Source organism: Symphodus melops (assembly GCF_947650265.1).
Source record: "Symphodus melops genome assembly, chromosome: 16".
In the NCBI taxonomy this organism is placed as follows: domain Eukaryota; kingdom Metazoa; phylum Chordata; class Actinopteri; order Labriformes; family Labridae; genus Symphodus; species Symphodus melops.
In genome coordinates this window covers 19,577,122-19,596,149 of record NC_136706.1, presented here as the reverse complement: position 1 = coordinate 19,596,149, position 19,028 = coordinate 19,577,122, and the positions used below count along the sequence as shown (strand labels likewise).

Here is a 19,028-nt window from a genome sequence, read left to right as displayed (position 1 = left end):
GCACATCCATTCGCTCTTGTAATTAAAATACCCGAAACATTTTTGAGACAATTTTGTCCCATTAACAGGATGCAATCAAAGTCATCCAAGTTCTGAAAAGGAACAGGAATAGAACACAGAGAGGCTGAAGGGCAACAAACACTGATTTAATCCTGACTAAATTAAACATAAGATGTTTTCACACATGGGAAAAATTCCTCTGAAATCCTACCGTTCACACTCGGGAGACTATCCCGGTCAGATAGGATGGGGGGGCTAGAGGTAAGACGTGATGTAAACAGAAAAGACGCTAAAGTAGCAGAGGAAAAGACATATTCTGCTATCCAATGCTACAACAAGATTATTTGCCTTTATATCAATTCTACATGTATGTGCATGTGTGGATTTGACAGAATCCCAACAGCAACACAAGAATGGAGAAAACCTAATGAAGTAGCGTCATTACAGTATGCGTGGAGATAATAATGGTCGTATGCATATGGTCTATTAGCGTACACGGATCACAGAGAATAAACATCACCACCCCATCCCCCCCCCCCCCTCGCTTGCTGTGAATTCTCCTGATTTCATCCTCCTGCATTCCCACATCAGCTCATTCAGTAGCTACACATAGTGCATATGTAGCTGCATCAGTTTTAGTAAGAGAGAGAGATAATTGAGTCGAGTTGAGAGTGAAAGCATTAAAAGTCAAAACAAATGTAAACAGACTGAGACTACCTCTGGATAATTTTTGATAAGAGTGCTGAGCTGGAATGATAGACAGGAAGTTGACTTAATACTCTATGCAGACAGACAGTCTGTAACCAGCTGGGTGTCTTCAAACACACAGGCAAGCGGTTATTCAGTCAGGTTTTCAGCACCATGTTCTCTCGTGTGTCTTTTGGGAGCTCCCGTCTCTTCTTACTGGGATGTGTGAAAAACTCAATCACAGCCCCCGGCCCCCAGCTGTGCAGGGTCCCAATAATTAAACTACATCACTCAGCCTCACCAGAGGGATATGTTTCTCTGTTTTCCTCTTTTTTCTCAGCTACACCTTTCTTCTCTCTACATTTTACAAATCCAAAATGATTTGATTTACACTTTGTTTTTGTGTGTGCAGATGAAACATAAAGAAATACACAATTCGTTACATGGTAAGCTTCAGACCCGCCACTGGGCGATTTTCTTTTTCTTTTTTCTTTTTGCCAAGGACAGGAATAGGGTAACTGTTCTGCCCTGGTCCTCGTCCAAGTCCTTTAATGATATGCCAAGCTAAATGGTTTCTGGCAGTAGATCTTCAGTTAATGTACAGACTGATATAAATCTGAATAAGTGCTGTACAGGCCGATCCGGGGGAAAGACGGAAGTTGAGAAGCCATGATTACTGCGGCAGCATCTTACTTCATCTGCTGTGCTTTTGGATCTGAGCGGTCCTATAAAGTGAAAATATCATTCAGTTTAAGTAAATTACTGTCTATGTATCTTCACCTTTAACTATAATGTAATGCTCCTTTTAAAAGTCAAATATTATCCTTCTTTCCAAAACATGTGAAGTGTCTGACTCTAAATCGACTGTGATCCTCTGTTCGATCAGCTCTCTATTAAAATGAAGTGAAGTGAAAGAGGGCATTCTCTCCTACAGGTTGTGATGAGCAGCATGAATCTCTCTTCTCGACCTGGCTTGATCTTCCATTGTTTCTTCAAGGTTAAATCTGTTCAGCTTCTATTTATATTCTGTCGAAGAAAGCTGAATCACATCAACCAGATACGTATTCGATGAACCTCACAGGAAACTGGTATTTTAATGTGTACGTGTGAATCTGGACACCACGCACGCACCTCGTTATATCTAAAAAGAAATTCACTTCAAATTGTTTTATTTCCATTTTTCTTGAAAAAGGGAGAATATACCTGCCGAAACCTTCTTTAAGCAATGTTTGTGTGTGATTATGTGTGTGTGTGTGTGTGGGAGGGGGACATGGAAAAAGGCGTGCGGCTCTGTGTGAGTGAGTGACAGACGATAAAATCATCCTCCATATTTCTTATCCAAGTGCTGGCGCCCACATAGATATATTACTGTGATGATAAAGGGATATTAAAACTCATAGTTTCTTCTTCAGCCAGCTTCTTGCCCGACTCTCTGTCTACACAGCCATCAGATCATCCCTTCAGTCAGATGTGCACACTCAACACACACACACACACACACACACACACACACACACACACACACACACACACACACACACACACACACACACACATGCATGTGCGCACTGTGCAGAACCAAGTGAGTTATTGATTGTGGAGGACATAAAAACATCACAGAGGGATGATTCATATTTTTATATCCTCTTTTCATTCTTTTCCTCAGGTCACTGGGGTTTGATGCACTGTGAATAGACGAGTCCACTTTTGTCCATTAACATTGTAGCCATTATTCTGGTATTTTCAATACGTCATCCAACTTCAGTATGAAGTGTTTTTGTTTCCAAGTTCCAAGTAAACTATTGCAGTTTATCCCACTACCAGAGCGGTAGGAAAATCCTTTATGTAATAATCATTGACTGTATATAAAGACGGACGATGCTTTATCACCTCCTCCCGTTATACAAAAGTGAAGCTTAAAAATCCTCGAGATGGGCCTGAGCTGGTGGAGCCACGTTAATGACATCCTGACCCGTCAGCCAACCAAAACCCACCTCTGCAGGAAAAAGGCCGATAAAAAGATAGATCTGCTTGGAACAAGTGGGTTCAGTCAACAGCAGAGTCTGGTGTGTGTTTGAATAATGAACTATTCAATGTCTTTTGTGTTAATGCTTGTTACATTTCCTCTTATTGTTTCTGCACCACGCCACTAATCCAGTGAACACAGTGCTGCAGGAACCCGATTTGTCAACATAATATATATAATCATACCAACAGAAACCGTGTCTGAGACTTGAAGTTTTTGACCCATACGTCTGTGAACATGGAGGAGGCGGGCTTTATCACCTTTTACTGCAGTCTGTCAGTAGGAGAGCTCCACTTTTGGGGACTTGTCATGTTGTCCATTGTTTTATACAGATTAAGTTTTATTAACATAAACAACATTAATATAAACAACCGTCTTCAGAAGGTGTTTTACATTGAATGCTAAGATGTTGTTAGATTGTGGGTTAAGCAATGCTACTAAGTTCCTCTTCTTGTTGGAGTTATACATTTAATATTGAATGGTTGCTTATGTACCGGTATGTGGTGAAGAGCTGCACCATATAAAAAAAACATTGTCATGTCTTGTGTTTCTGCGTTATAATAAAGAGGGAATTATATCGGATACATTCAGTGGTTTGTTTTCATGTATTTGTTTAATGCAAAAAAAAAAAGATTTTATTATTTTGGAATCCAAATCAATTTTTTTCACTAAAACAATCCCCTTCTGATTTTACCATGTTGGGTTCAAGCCTTTGACAGCAGCTCAGTGAGACAACCAGTATAGAGGCTACAGGTGGACGGACACAGTTCTTAATGAATATAAAAATAGACTGAAGGGTCACGAGACTCGCACAACACCACACTGTTCACGAGCTGCTTGAAGTAAACTCTGCTCAAATCTGTCTGCTTGCAGCCCACACTTGTTACGACCGCTTTAACAAGCACTAAGAGGACAGGCCTCACATAGCCTGGCTGCTGTCTTGATTATCCTTTTGATATCACCTGTGATGGCAGTTTTCTGTGCTTGAGCAGGTGACACACAGACTCAGTTCATCATGTGACCTGGTATGAGACATATTTCTTTGCAGATTAGTCATGGAAACAAAAAAAAATCGCTTCTGTTCTTTCTGCATTCAGCCACACTGACGTAGTAGCATGCCACGTTTCATTATCAATGAAGCTGGCAGCAGAGGGGAAGAAACTCATCTTGTGGTGTGAGGTTCTGGTCCTGATGGACCGCAGTCTCTTTCAAGAGGGAGAGGGCCTTAAATATGTGTCTGGGATGAGAGGGGTCGGCCACTACTGTACCTGCAGGCCTGTGCTGCTGAAGACATGCCTCCCTAGCTTCACCTGTTGTCTCTGTAAGACAGGAAGTCATGATCCACCTGCAGGTGGAGTCAGGTGTGTTCAGCTGGGAGAACTTGTCCTATAGCAGAGCCGGGTTTATTGTGTCCTCAAACTGGATCCTGGCGTAGTTTCCCAGCTGAGCTCAGAGGCTTCAGGACGGAGTGCACAGTCAGACTGACAGTGTCGTCTCCAGACCGGTCGGCTCTGTAAGCGTACTCTGTACTGAGGGCAACAACAGTTGTGTCTTGTGCTTGTGTGTATGATGATTTGTGACTGAAGAAGACTCACTCTCTTCATACTGCTGCACAGCGCTCCCCATATGTCATCTTCACGTCCTTCCTCAGCTCATATCATGTACTTCAGGGATCGCTCGTCTCATTGTTTCTTTTCTAAATGTGAGATAAAGCAAAAAACTAAAAAAACTGTCTGATAAATAAGTTGAGTCAAGTGAATAAATGCTTCGAACATTCATAAAAAGTGACATTCAAACATCCTTCACAGTCTGAGAATTAGAGTCACTGCAGCGCCTGTGCATGAAACTATATATTAAATATACTTAAACAGGCACTTTCCTCCCAGCAGACTGATTTCAGATGTAAGGATAATTCCATAAAGCACAGAAGTGCTTGATTGGTTACCATGCCAACTTGCAACAGGGAGAAAGGAGTGAGTTTTTTTGTTGTCTTCATCCTCCTCTTCTTCTTCTCTGTGTGTGTAGGTGTGTAGGTGTGTTTGTGTGTGTGTGTGTGTGTGTGTGTGTGTGTGTGTGTGTGTTTGTGTGTGTGTGTTTCTTTATATATGTGCTGGATTTTTTTTTTCAGTCAGCCATTACTGACGAGTGTGCGCTCCCCTCCACATAAAAGCTATTGTACCCTCGAGGATTTTCCGCCTGCTTTGGGGCTTCCAACGGTACTTAACTGAGAGGTTTAAAAACCAAACCCATTTGGGATGTTATAAATAATATCACTTATTCTCAAATGTGTTATAGAAAAAACACACCATGAGTACAGATTCCATTTAACAAAGAATAAAAGCTGGGTTTTCTTTCAAAGCTGGTGAAATGTTTTGGGTTCTAATATATCAATGATTCAGATAACAGAGGTTATTGAAGGACACATTTTGTAAATAATCAAAATAATGTAGTATATATGTTAGAACTATGATAAAAAAATAAGAATATAGCGAAGGATGTACTCTTTGTTTCAGCCAAATAAATCACAGTCTTTGTTGACTTCGCTGCACACAGGTGTTGAGCAAACTAAAAAGTGCTGGTGAAGGACTAAATAAACATTTAGTTCTCCGTCCTTTTCTGAGGAAACGTTTGTAGACTTTTTCAATCCATCGTCTTGTTCTTGGCTGAATCGACTGCTCACCATTTTTGGTGCCTTTAGGCGACATTATGATTCGGTGAAAGATGAATCCAAACGATCAAATTGTGTGAGTTGCCATATTACATAATATACTGACTGTGATAGGTGGGAAAAAAAGCACGTTTAAACTTCAGATATTAGACAGCTACTGATGAAGGTAGGAGGTCATTTGCAGCTTTTTGGCGAGGCTTAGGCGAGAGCTTGTTGTTTTGAAAGGCAAGTTCTATTTCATGCAGTAGAAGCTGTATATACTGGGGGTCTACTGGTGATGACTGTGGAGAGATAAGACAGCAAAAACAAGAGAGCAGAATCCCATCAGCTTCAGAAAGAGAGAGATAAGGTCCACTGTCCGTACGTCCCTCTGTCTTTCTCATATCAGAACTGAAGCTTCTCATGGCTTCATCTGAATAATGTCAATGTACAGCTGCTTGCTGCTGATTCTCAGATAAACTCCAAGATAACGGGATATCAAGTGGAACTTTTATAACACAAGGAGTGGATACATAGAGCCGGTTATTGTGGTTTGTTGCAAAAACTAATTTTAGAGAGAAAAACATTTTTGATAAAAATACAAAAGTATAAAAAGAGTAAAAAAAATCCCCCCACTAGGATGATGGAAGATATTTGGACCTTCACCTACATACTAATGTAAAGAATGAACACTTCAATCTTGGATTCTTGCTCTTATCCTCTGTCAGTAGAGGTGGAATTAAGCCCTTCTTGTAATTAAATTGATATATACATGTTATATTTCTCTTCCTCTTTTCCTTGATGTAATCTCTCTGTTTCTCTCTTTCTTAGCCTTGAGCATGTTTCCCCCCCTGTGTTTCAGTGGAGCACTTAAGTCTCCCCCTCTGTGTACCGCCTGTAATGAGGGCTGCCAGCTGTGGCTCACTGGCTGGAGCACTTAGACACACACACACACACACACACACACACACACACACACACACACACACACACAAATATATATACACACACATGGATCTGCCACTATGTTACTCCTCCACTTGTAGGTAAAGGCAGATATATACAGCACATGATTAAATCAGACACATGTAGCCAACCTGTAGGATGTGTGTATTTGTGTGTGAGTTTGTGTGTATGTGTGTTTCCTCTGAAAGGCTTTTCTGTGTAGATATTACAAGAACAAATGATTTAAAGGCTCTCTTTTGGCTCTCAGAGACTGTGTTTGTGTTTCTTTAAAAGATATTTTCTGATATCTTATAGAGAGCATTAAAATATATTTTTAACAATTAAAAGTGAACACGAAGGTCTCGTGTTAGCCAATCTACAGACAATAAGATGGTTCATTTTTAAGGAATCAATACTTCTCATGTTTTCTTCGACTCCTTTCTGATATATGCATGTTTTCAGTCTTTTTACTCTTACACAGAGTGCTGACGTGGTTAGCTAGTGCTGCGAGTGAAATAGACAGCAGTATTATTTTTTGATTGTTGGGGTAAATCAATTGAGCAGTTTGAAGAAACTTTGGGATATAGATATGGGTTTGGGATATATAACGATATAGACACATGCATAAAAACAATGATTCCCTTGTACTTATTATTGACATCCCGAGTTTGAGATGTATTCTCCATGTGTAGCATATTGGACTGAGACGTTACGAGGAACCGAGCAACGTTCAGTTGTGTCAGTGCTACTGTCGAATACTAACTGGATGTTTGTGTCTGTGTGTCTTCACAGGATCCTGGCCACTGTGGGTTCAGACTTTGACCTGCGAACACTGCGAGCTGTGAGAGTGCTGAGGCCCCTGAAACTTGTGTCAGGAATCCCCAGTGAGTCTTTCTGTCAATATAACAACAAAACACACTCTAGGAAAGTTATCATCCAGTTTGTTACTCAGCGGCAATTTGAGCTTTGTGAGAAAATGTCAGTTCTCCTGTTTGTTTTTCTTTCATATTCTCGTCGTTATATTTATCCATCCTACACACCCATATTTTGTCTTTTTAATTGCAAAAGCAGACAGCAGATTTTTCTTTTTAATGTTTACTCCAGGTATTATCAGACTGAAGCTGTGTAGCTTTGACCCAGTTTCCCAGAGGCTCTATTGGTTATTCAGATCAGAAAACCGCTCTAAAAGTGTTAATTAAAACTCGCAGGCTTTTATTACTTCAGGTGTCGTTCAGCTTTGATTTGGAGAATAATATAACACTCACCTTTTTAATTGGTTTGACCTTGAAGTTTTTAAAAATGATCAAAAAAGAAGGGAGCTCAGTGCATTCAGATGAGTCATTCATTATAAGTGTGCTCAGGTTGAGTTAAAGGTTTAACTCGGTGTATATTCATGTAGTTGACTGAGCCCTGCGAACTGTCTTTATTCGCTCCCCTCTCCTTCTCTTTCTCCCAGGTCTGCAGGTGGTGTTGAAGTCTATCATGAAAGCCATGGTTCCTCTGCTTCAGATCGGCCTGCTGCTCTTCTTCGCTATTGTCATGTTTGCCATCATCGGGGTGGAGTTCTACATGGGGAAATTCCACACCACCTGTTTCCGGATAGACACTGGTGAGAGCAACAGATCGGCCGTGGCGTGTTTGTACGACAACACTGAATCATCAGTTGAGTTTGCGCCAGGGAAAGTTTCCTCTCTTTTCCCTTCAGCTGTTTTCCTGCGTTGGTTATGGATGAAAACATGTAATCCATATTCATGCAGGCGTACTTGAATAATTTATGAGTTTTGTGAGTACACGCCGCTTATGAGAAGTCTAGCTTTACGTTCACAGGGCACGCAGGCAGTGAGCCTATATCAGCGTAACAAACAGGTCTACAGCAGCACTCCTGACAGCCATTTTCACATCTTGATTTGGACAAGTGGTTTTCACAGTCTTCAGGTTTGAGTGATAGCTTCTGCTGAAACTCAGTAGAGATTATTATGTACTTGGACTCCTGATCGAATTCGAGCTGGGATGGTGCTAATAAGGTTCCGGTGTACTGCTTCTGTCATCGTTTCTGCTTCAGAGGTGTGAGGATATAAAAGCAGTTATACCTGACAGGGCAAGCTGTGCAAATGTGAGTTTAACAGCTCCCCATTACAGTGGTTTGATGTTTTTATTTTCTCCCTTCAGTCCCTCTGTTTTTTTTTATATCCACATGCTATACAGCTTCAGGCTTTTTATGAACAGAAACACTACCCTGAATTTTTCCCTTGAAACTTCCTGAACTTGATGTACTCAAATCCGCAATTCATTACTCTGCATTATAACATAACTTATGAGCGATGCATTTTTTCAAAAACAGTCTTTAAGAGGTCAAAGTGAGTTTGTACTAATCTAAGGGGAAATTATAAAGCTCGTAATCTGTTGCACCTTTCCTCATTTTAATTAATCTTAAGCATAAACTTCTGGGCCCACGTCTGCTTGTTCCCAAGTCAGATATACAACTATCTCCAATGATAACAATATTTACATTGTTGCTAAGTGGAGTTTTTTACATAAAAGAGTTTAAAAACAATGACTTTATGATATCATGATTCACCGTTAGGCATTAGACGATGTTTTATTCATCATATTTTCTTTACCAACTTGCCTTCATCAGGGTTGTGGAAAGACTGTTATCTTAAAATGTTGGCGAAATCAAAATGGTGTATAAAGGATTTAAAGTCTGAAGAACATGTGGTAAAACGTTTACTGTACATGACCACTGATAGGGTTCTCTACCATGTGAGACTGAAGAGGAGGGAGGAAGAGGGTAAGAAAAGCCTTGTCCTGTAATGTGTGTGTGTGTGTGTGTGTGTGTTTGCTGCTGTGCTTAGTCAAAGCCAGGTTACTGTGACAGTATTATTATTACACTACAACATTACAGTAATTATAGAACACATTGAGACTGCTCAGCTTAAATGGTCCGTCGTGTAATAAGTGATACAAATTTTAAGAAGGCTTTACTCACCGCTGCTGCGCTGTCAGATAGTGTGAAGGTGTAACATTTTGCGCGTGTGTGCACGTGTGTTTCATCCCACTCAGGGTGCTGGTAGTGGTGTGAGCAGATGTGACAGCCTGCTAATGTACAGTACATGTGTTATTGAGCTATTTTAGTCTCAGACAGCAGGGTATGATTTCTCTGAGCAGCATTGATGACAACATTTTACATGAAAGCTGTAGAATGTTTTTTTTCGTGTGTGTGTGTGTGTGTGTGCATAATGAATAAGCAAGTCATAGAAGTAGTTGACCTGTCTTAGTATATTTGAATGCTTATATTTTTTTTGTATGTATTCATCAGGCATCTCATCGCCTAAGTACATCTTAAACACATCTTGCCTGGTCAGAACTTTTTTCTTCTGCTTCTAAATTTTCTTGCTGCCAATTTGCATGTAATTTGATATCAAACATATTATGAGCCATATCTTCTGTTTGAAACACAGAGTTTCTTGTAGCATTTATAAGATTATTAGCCTACTCTACAAGAAGGTTTGAGATCTTCTGTAATCTACAGTATTGCCATATCATATTTCAATGTTGTTTCATTGTTTAGTAATGTGGAAACAATGTGAAAAGAGATCACCAAAAACTACAGTGCAAGAATAACTCGTACTTTGTACTGTATATGCTGTTCATCATGTTTTACACAATCTGTTTGCAACATATCCATCCTATATTAAATAAAACAAACAAACAAACATGTGAACCATCAGCATAAAATCACAAAAAAAGTGTATTTTAAAACAAATAGCCCCCAAAATATTACATTCTCATGAAGTAATGATCCCTCTTTTTTCTTGTAAATGTTCTGATTTCAATGTGAAAAAGAGACCTGAGACGTTTCAGCATCCTTACTGAGACTGAATCCTGCAGAGTCATCATCTGTCAGTTGAAAGGAAAAGTCGAATTTGACTGGAGTGACACTGGAGGGATGTTTACCGTGCAGTCTGGCTCTGCAGATCATGGTTAAAACTGGGCGCTACTTGTGATCGTAGCACACTCCCTCGTGAAATACTGGGTGCTCAAGGCATCTGTTATATTCAGCACATTTATTCTTTAGTGTGATCTTCATCTGCTGACATGTGTGCCAGCACATCTTTTAAACAAACTTTCACCGCCCTCCACTGTCTACTACCACCATCTCACTGTCTCTTCATAAACCATGAAAACTAAAGCACATAGACGAGACAGATTAATGAACGAGACCTCTTACTCGCTAAGATGAGCAAATCATTTTTGAAATGTATTCACAAGTATTCACATCGCAAATGAAAATGAGGTAAGAATAACTCATCTGTAAAAACATTTTAACTTTTAAAACCAACAGCACAGCATCTAGGTTTAAATGCAGATGACGTCTTGATTAAAATTGTTTCTTGAAGTGCACATTTTTCATGATTAAAGATATTTCAGCCACTTTCACGTGTTTGTGTAGAGCGCATGTGTCTACACAAATTTTGGAATACCCCAACTTTCTACATTTTTTTGCATGTAAAAAAAACTGCACATACTGTTGAGGTGAGCTGGTGTGTGAATGCAGCAGGTGATAGTCTGGACGTCTGTGAGTAAGTGGGCTTGTGACTTGTTTTGATTTGAGAGCAGTTCCCCTGCTTTATACTCCTTGCTAACTCCTTTGGACCAGACTTGGGTTTTATTTTATGTCCTTTCGATCTCTATGGGTTGTTAAAGGCTCATGTCCTTAAATGTTCAAGATCTGATCTAAAAATTCCAGGAACTCTGAGCTTGTAATGGGTGCTAAGTAAGGCCAAAAGACCCTTGGACACAGCCTTGTTTTTCAAGTTGGATTATGTAACTGTTGGTGAAAAGGGACAAGTAACACATTTGCAGGACCATTTTTAGAAGGCTGTGTTGTCTGTGTACTTAAGTTGAGATTTCAGGGCACAGAGCAAAGATCTATATTTAGCAGTAAGTCTTTGTACCGACCTTCACCTGTGGACCCCAGCTTTGTTTAATAACGGACAGAAAGAGGCTGCGCCTTCACCATACATCATGAGGTGAGGGGGTCAATGGCCCTCGATCAGTCAAGGATGACGGGGAACCTGGGAATGTTGCCAGTATGATGACTAATTGTTATGAGATATGAGCAGCGTGAGGGAGCCAGGGGGAAAGATGTGGGACATATTGGCTGCTCAGCTGATACACATAAAATCTATACGTTTAATTATAGTTATGCAAAAGATTTTTATGTAAATATGAAACTCTGTAATTCCATTTATTTGTTTTATTTTCTTTCAGGGGAAAAAGCAGTAGACTGGCCTTGTGGTCTGGAGCCCCCGGCTAGGACGTGTCCAAACGGCACCATATGTAGAGAGTACTGGACTGGACCCAACTTTGGCATCACCAACTTTGACAACATCTTATTTGCAGTGCTGACTGTGTTCCAGTGCATCACTATGGAGGGCTGGGTTGACATCCTCTACAGCGTAAGTCCAGAAATTAAAATTATTAAGGCCACATGCTGAAGTTGTTGAAGTTCAATTTCTCCATTCAATCAACAATGACGAGGACTCTTAAATCTTAAGGGCTTGATTGCCATCGCATTAGATGTTTTCCATTGCAATTTTAATAAGAAACCTGATCTTTATTGGACCTCCTCTCCTTCGAAGCACTCAGGCCGGAAATCTTTGCTGATACCCAAAAAATATAGAAATTAAATGGATGGAGTGCCATTAAAAGACTTAAAGACCTCCATCTTCCCCAGAGGCCGAACCATTTCTCTCTTGGACAAACCAAACACTTTGTTCTTCTTGCCTACGTATCTTCTTTCCTAATTAACTGATAAGCCATTAATTTGTGTTAGTAAAGTGTATACTTAAGTCAGGAATTATTCATTGAAAAAGGAATTTTGTTGAGCATTCACATTCTTTCACTCCTGAGTTTAAAATTCAGCGAAAGGCCAACATTTTCTCCTGGGAGCTGCCAACCACAAATCTGTGACAATTGAGCGGCTCCCCTCGAGGATTGCTGCTAAAAGGCACCTTGAAGGTAGTTGGATTTGCAATGGAAAGTGTGATTCATGAATTTTGCCTTCTCCTACTTTCAGTATTGTTTCATAGACCTATTGCTGACTGAATTCACTTATATTAGATATTAGAATCTTTAATATTTGACTGTATGTATGTGTTTATTAGCCAGATGGCTTCGGCAGAAAGAGGGAACGGGTAAACAGAGGTCCACTTCAAGGTGTAAGTTCTGCAGTAATAGTGTGGTAGCTTTACAGAGAACACACTGTACCTGTTAAGTTTCAGTCATGTATGGTTTGCATGCAAATAATGTGAGATGCAGTCCAGATATAGTCAGTGTCTTGGTTTCCTCAGCAAAAAAGAGAGTCGATGATAGAGGAAGATAATACCAATATAAAATAAAGGGAAATGGTGGGAATAATTGGGAGTTCAAATTGCTTATTTATTAAACACCAAACAGACCACACAATCATGTATTTCTGTAGAAGAGAATGTTGACTAAGCACATAATTAATACAACGTTGAGTGACCTGTATTCAATCCCAGGCCCTTGGCTAAGAGTCATTTCCTTATGTATTTCCTATAAGCATTCTGTCCCCATCCCATGTGTCCTTACAAAAAGTACGGGCAAAATGTCCAAAGAACGAGCATTTTTTGTTACGGTCTTCGGCAGGACACCATGCTATGTTATTCACAACTGGGTCAACAAGACACTTAGCCCCAACCCAGGTCTTAGTACTTTCTGTCTGTCGCCAACCCAAACACTTCTGTAATCTAAATGCCAGCACCTCTCTGTTTTTTTGAACAGTATAAAACATCATAGTGCCTTTTGAAAACACTCAATCCCAGAACAAAAAAAGAAAGACAAGAATCCCTGAAGGACGAGGAATGTCCAGCCAAGCAGAACTAAAAATGTCTGGGCCCGTCCCACATTGGCTGTCTCATTCAGAGCCTCTTCTGTCACAGGTTTATGTTTTCTTTTCTTTTTTTCAAACAGATGATGTAATGCAAAATTAAATAGAGGCACAACATGTTTGACTGGAAGAACCTGCAAGTAATGAAAAAAAAAACTCAGAAAAGCATCCTGCATTTACTGAGCCCGAGTTTCCCCTTGTGCTGGTAGACATGATTTTATTAAGTGCGCATCTAAACATCTTCTGGTAGGAGGATTTTAAAAGATTGGATGCAACCTCTGCTTTTGTACAATCTGTTCAGCAGAGTTTGGGATTTGTGATTACTCAAAGCACTTTTACACCACATGTCACACCTACACATTCACACGCTAATAGTAGAGGCTTCTATGTAAAGAAACCATCAGAATTAACACTCTCACTCTCAGAGGTGGCTTGCATCTCAACCCACATCTTTGCGCGTCTGCCTGATCTTTACTGTGACATCTGGATATAATCGAGGTACATATCCCACTTTAGACAATATTTTTCAGTTCTGTCCAGCATCCTATATGACATTCTTTCATAAGCAGCAGTTCTGCCCACTTCAGTCATCCAGTCCTGAAAAGAAGGTTCTCCAGGTTTCTTCCAATTCCTGAGGATGATCTGTCGGCCAGTCATGATAACAGTCTGTGTCCAATATTTCAGTGATTGTGGAAGACAAGACAGAACTGTACAGTCCCCTAAAATATAAAGTTTTGGACAGAGCACATATTGCCTTTTGATAACATTGACAATGTAACTATGAATCTTCCTCCAATACTGACTGATCATGGGGCATGACCATAACACATGTACCAGTGTACCTTCCTCCCTACCACATTTCCAGCAGGTGGCTGCATCCTTTAGGCCAAGTCTAAAACGCCTGCTTGGTGTCCAATAAAATCGATGTAGTATTTTAAATTGAATGAGCCTCACCCTCAGGTCTCTTGACATCATTTGGGAGTTGCCACATATCTTAGCCCAGTTCTGTTCATTAAAAGATGCCCCCAAATCTCTCCCAGGCCAATCTAAGTGCTGAGATACCTCCATCTTCTCCATATTCCGTTGCCATCTTATAATATTTAGCTGTTTCATGACCCCCTCCCAACACCTTAAGAACTCTATTCAATTCCTCCGCTGACCTTGGAGGGTGTGATCCAAAAGTCTGTTGCAATAAATGACGTAGTTGTATATATCTCCAGAATTGGGATTTAGGTAAGTCATATTTACATTTTAGGTCATCAAATGAATGAAGTGAGTTACCATTATACAGATTTTTTAATGCAAAAATTCCTCTGTCTACCCACTCCTTCCAAAGAAATGTTATTTTATTAATCTTCAACTTAGGATTCAGCCAAATGCTGGAGGATTCATTTAAGTAAGGATCTAACCCTATCCGCCCTGAGACCTTCTTCCATATACTTTGAAGATGAGATATAACTGGGTGAGCCTTTAACAGTTTAGTGGACAGACGGTAAAGCAGTGGGAGAGGAGCCGATACAGATTGCTCTATACTGAACCATGGTGGGGCCCTCTGTGGGGGCAATGCCCAGTGCGCCAGATGCCTCAAACTAAATGCATAATAGTAATATAGCACATTTGGGAACCCTAGACCACCAGCATTGACTGGTCTCTGTAATTTTTTCATGTTCATACGTGGTCTCTTTCCATTCCAGAGAAATTCCTTAAACATATTGTCTAATCTTTTAAAGTAACTGCCTGGAATTTCTAAGGGGAGAGACTGAAGCAGATAGTTGATCCTGGGGATACAGTTCATTTTGACGGTGTTAACTTTACCCCATAAAGACAGATATAGTGATGTCCAGCGTTTTACATCAATACCTAACTTCTCTATGAGAGGGTCAAAGTTCACTTTTATAATATCCTCCAATAAAGGGGGGAAGAGAATACCGAGGTATCTCATCCCCCGCTTGGGCCATCTGAATCTGCCTGCCTGGAAGAGTGTAGTGGGACAGAATTTTGTTAAGGGGAGGGCCTCTGATTTATCCCAGTTTACCTTATATCCTGAAAACTTGGAAAAGCTATTAATTGTATTTAACAATGCTGGCATTGAAATCACAGGGTCAGACACCAGCAAAAGAATATCGTCCGCGTACATGAACAATTTGTGGACAGAGCCTTCATATACCACTCCTGGGAAGTTTCCATCCCCCCTGATCGCTGCTGCCAAGGGCTCCATTACCAGACAGAATAACAGAGGGCTGAGAGGGGAACCCTGGCGCGTGCCTCTTCCTAACTCAAAATATGAAGATATGTACCCATTGCTTTGTACTGCTGCTTCTGGCCGGTTATATAATAAACGCACCCACTTAATAAATTTTTCTCCAAAGCCATATCTTTCTAATATCCTAAATAAATATCCCCACTCAACCCTATCAAACGCTTTTTCAGCATCAAGTGAAGCAGCAGCAATTGGCAAATTGGAATTTGAGAGTGCCCACATAATATTAATAAACCTTCTTATGTTATCTGCCGAAGTACGTTTGCGAATGAAACCCACCTGATCTTCATGTACTAAAGAAGTCATGACCTTCTCCAGCCTATTAGCTACCACCTTGGACAAGATCTTGGTATCTATTGGAATAAGGGAGATTGGGCGATAATTTTTACAGTCACAGGGGTCTTTATCTTTTTTCAGAATAAGCGTTATTATAGCTTTTGATAAGGTATCTGGTAACTGCCCTCTTTCAAATGCCTCGTTGTACATACTCAGGAGTAGTGGTGTTAGCTCAGAGGCGTAGCATTTAAAAAATTCGGCTGTAAAGCCATCCGGCCCTGGGGCTTTCCCACTCGGCAGCTCTTTAATCACCCGAATAATTTCTTCCCTGATTATTGGACGATCAAGTTCGTTTTTTTGTGAGTCCGACAACCTGGGAAGATCCAATCCCTGCAAAAATGTCTCCATACACTCCCCATTATGTTGGTGATCAGCTGTATACAATTTTGTGTAGAACTCTCTAAACATACTATTGATGTCCACAGATTTGACCTTAAGTTCACCTTCCTCTGTTCTGATGGCTGAAATATTTGATGCTAGCTCTCTCTGTTTTAAACAGTTCGCCAGTAATTTACCAGCCTTATCCCCTGATTCATAATATTTTTGTCTCATTCTGAAAAGCGAGAATTCAACTTTCTGTGACAAGATACTATTATACTCATATTTGAGCTGTGTTAGAACCCTAAGGTCATTAGCATTAAAATGTTTTTTTAAGTTGGTCTCAACCTTTTTAATTCTGTCTTCAAGTTCACTCTGTTTTGCAATATTCTTTTTTTTCTTATGAGAAGCATACTGAATTACAAAGCCTCTCAGCACCGCTTTCAAAGCTTCCCAGGCCGTCCCCGCAGAGGGCGCTGTGGGCTCATTAGTCTCAATATACATCTTAATTTGACCTCTTAATGCCTCTTTAAACACAGAATCTTGTAATAGGGATGAATTAAATCTCCACCTTGGCATTCGAGTCCTGTCACTAAAAGGCTGGACCTCCAGGCTAACTAGTGCATGGTCCGAAACTAAAATACTGCCAATGGAGCATGACATTACTGACTGTAAAAGGTCATTGGAAATAAGGAACAAATCTATTCGCGAAAAAGTTGTGTGTGGAGCTGAGAAAAAGGTGTAGTCCCTTCCTTTGGGGTTTAAAATCCTCCACACATCTATCAAACCTAAAGACTCAGCCATGCGTCTCACTACCAGGGTAGCTTTAGGCATCCTGGTAGCTATGGTACTACTACGATCGAGTATCGGATCCATTATTAAATTAAAGTCCCCACCAATTATAGCCTTATAGTTACCAGCCTGTTGCATTTTTACCTCTTAGTCTATGAAAAATTGTGGCTCATCTCCATTTGGAGCGTAGATGTTTGTTAGCATAATTATGTGACCTTGTATCTCTGACACTACTATAAGGACCCTACCCATCGTATCTTTAATCTGCCGAACAAATTTAAATTGCAATTTTTTATTTATGAGTGTTAAAACCCCACGGCTTTGACTGGTTCCCACACTGTAATATACATGGCTCACCCAGTCTCTACATAACTTCTCAGCTTCTACAGCAGAAAGGTGTGTCTCCTGCAGAAACACCACATCGAATTGTTTGGACTTCAGCACAGAAAATATTTTCTTCTTTTTAATTGGATGACCCAGGCCCTTCACATTCCAAGTGGCAATGCGCAAATTGTCAAATTTAGCAGCCATTAATAACTTTAAGATACAAACCTCTGAGATGCAGCCACCCTTCAATTATGTGCTTATGATAACTAACTTTAGACCCTTCTAACCCAAAAACCCTCCCTACCCAGAGACAGCGCCTAACATAGAACTCTGCACTGCTCCGTTTAACAGAACCTAACTGACAGTCCATGACTGTCGATTGATAAGTGACTTACCCCACACAAATCCCCAGCATCATTATCATTTGTTTATAACTCAAATATTATGAGGAGGGCACTGCCATTAAAATACAGGGGAATAACAACTGGTCAACAGTTATGTAAGTCTTGTATTTTGTTCGTTTCCCCCTTTTTTAGATAGAAAGAAAAAGAATTAAAACAGGTAAACAAAAATCTGGTGGGAGACCGGGGAGAGGAAGGGGAGATATAATACAAACAACTCTTAACCAAGTAAAAACGACACCAACCTCCCTCTCTCCGTCACCCCACATATTTGAAACAGTCACCTCCTCCTCCTTGTCGTGTCCCGCACATAATTAACGAGTCCAGCAACTTTGGTCCTGATCATATCCAGGAGACGGGTCACACCGCGGCCCCCCGAATATATTCCATAGCCCTCTTCGGATCCTCAAAACGCTTCTGACCTCCGTTGCAATCAACCCTCAGAATAGCAGGATACAGGAGAGCAAACTTCATGTTGCGCTCCCTCAAAGCCTTCTTGCACTCCCTGAATTTATCCCGTTTCAACTGTGTGGCCCGTGAAAAGTCAGGGAATATCATAATGCGGTTACCTTCCCAGAGAAGCTCTGATTTATTCCGTGCTGTACGTAGGATGAGCTCTCTATCAGCTGAGCGCAGGAAGCGAGCCAGGATCACCCGCGGTCTCTCCTCTGGATTTGGCCTTGGTATCGGCCCTGTGTGCCCGGTCAATCTCCGGTGGCCGCACAGTGTCGTCCCAGTCCAGGATCGATGCTAGTAGTTTCTGATTAAATGGTATCATATCTCCGCTTTCTTTGCCCTCTGGGACACCCACAAAACGTAGATTATTACGCCTGTTGCGGTTCTCCAGATCGTCCAGTTTATCACGGAGATCCTCCACCTCCGCTTTGGTGGCTAACGGGTTAGCCTCCAGCGAAGCTCTCATCTCCTTATCCGCGTCCTCCAGCCACTCCACTCTCTTCTCCACCTCCACCATGCGCGAAATTAGTGAAGAAAGTTTACCTTCAACAGAGGCTGTGGATCGGCGAATTTCCTCGAGGCCGGCCAAATCACTGGATATTTTTTGCAACGCAGCAAAAATGTTAGCGATATCCTGTCCCACCTGTGTAGCATCGGGGCCTTCCGAGCTGTTGCCGTCGCCATCATGATGTGGGTTTTGAGACCTCAAATGCTTCTTAATGTCCCCGCTTTTTAGATGCTTTGCCATTCTGATTGATCGGGAAGATTTCTATGCGCAAGACACGTTTTTATAACTATAATTAACAATGATCATAGAGGATATTTGGTGATGCTAGTCGGAGCTTCGGTTCAGGCGGCCATCTTCACCAGTCGCGTCACGTGACTCAACTTTGGGTTTAGTGTTTTGCCTAACGACA

At 40.8% G+C, this 19,028-nt stretch overlaps 1 protein-coding gene across 1 annotated transcript in view; it reads left to right on the top strand.

Annotated features, from left to right (window-relative positions):
• The window catches only part of cacna1bb (calcium channel, voltage-dependent, N type, alpha 1B subunit, b), a 154,526-nt gene that overhangs the window by 51,846 nt on the left and 83,652 nt on the right, over window positions 1–19,028 (top strand). The window contains exons 7-9 of the mRNA XM_079364380.1: window positions 7,098–7,189; window positions 7,762–7,914; window positions 11,580–11,767. Of these exons, the coding sequence (XP_079220506.1) occupies window positions 7,098–7,189; window positions 7,762–7,914; window positions 11,580–11,767 (433 nt within the window). The remainder of the gene's footprint in view (window positions 1–7,097; window positions 7,190–7,761; window positions 7,915–11,579; window positions 11,768–19,028) is intronic.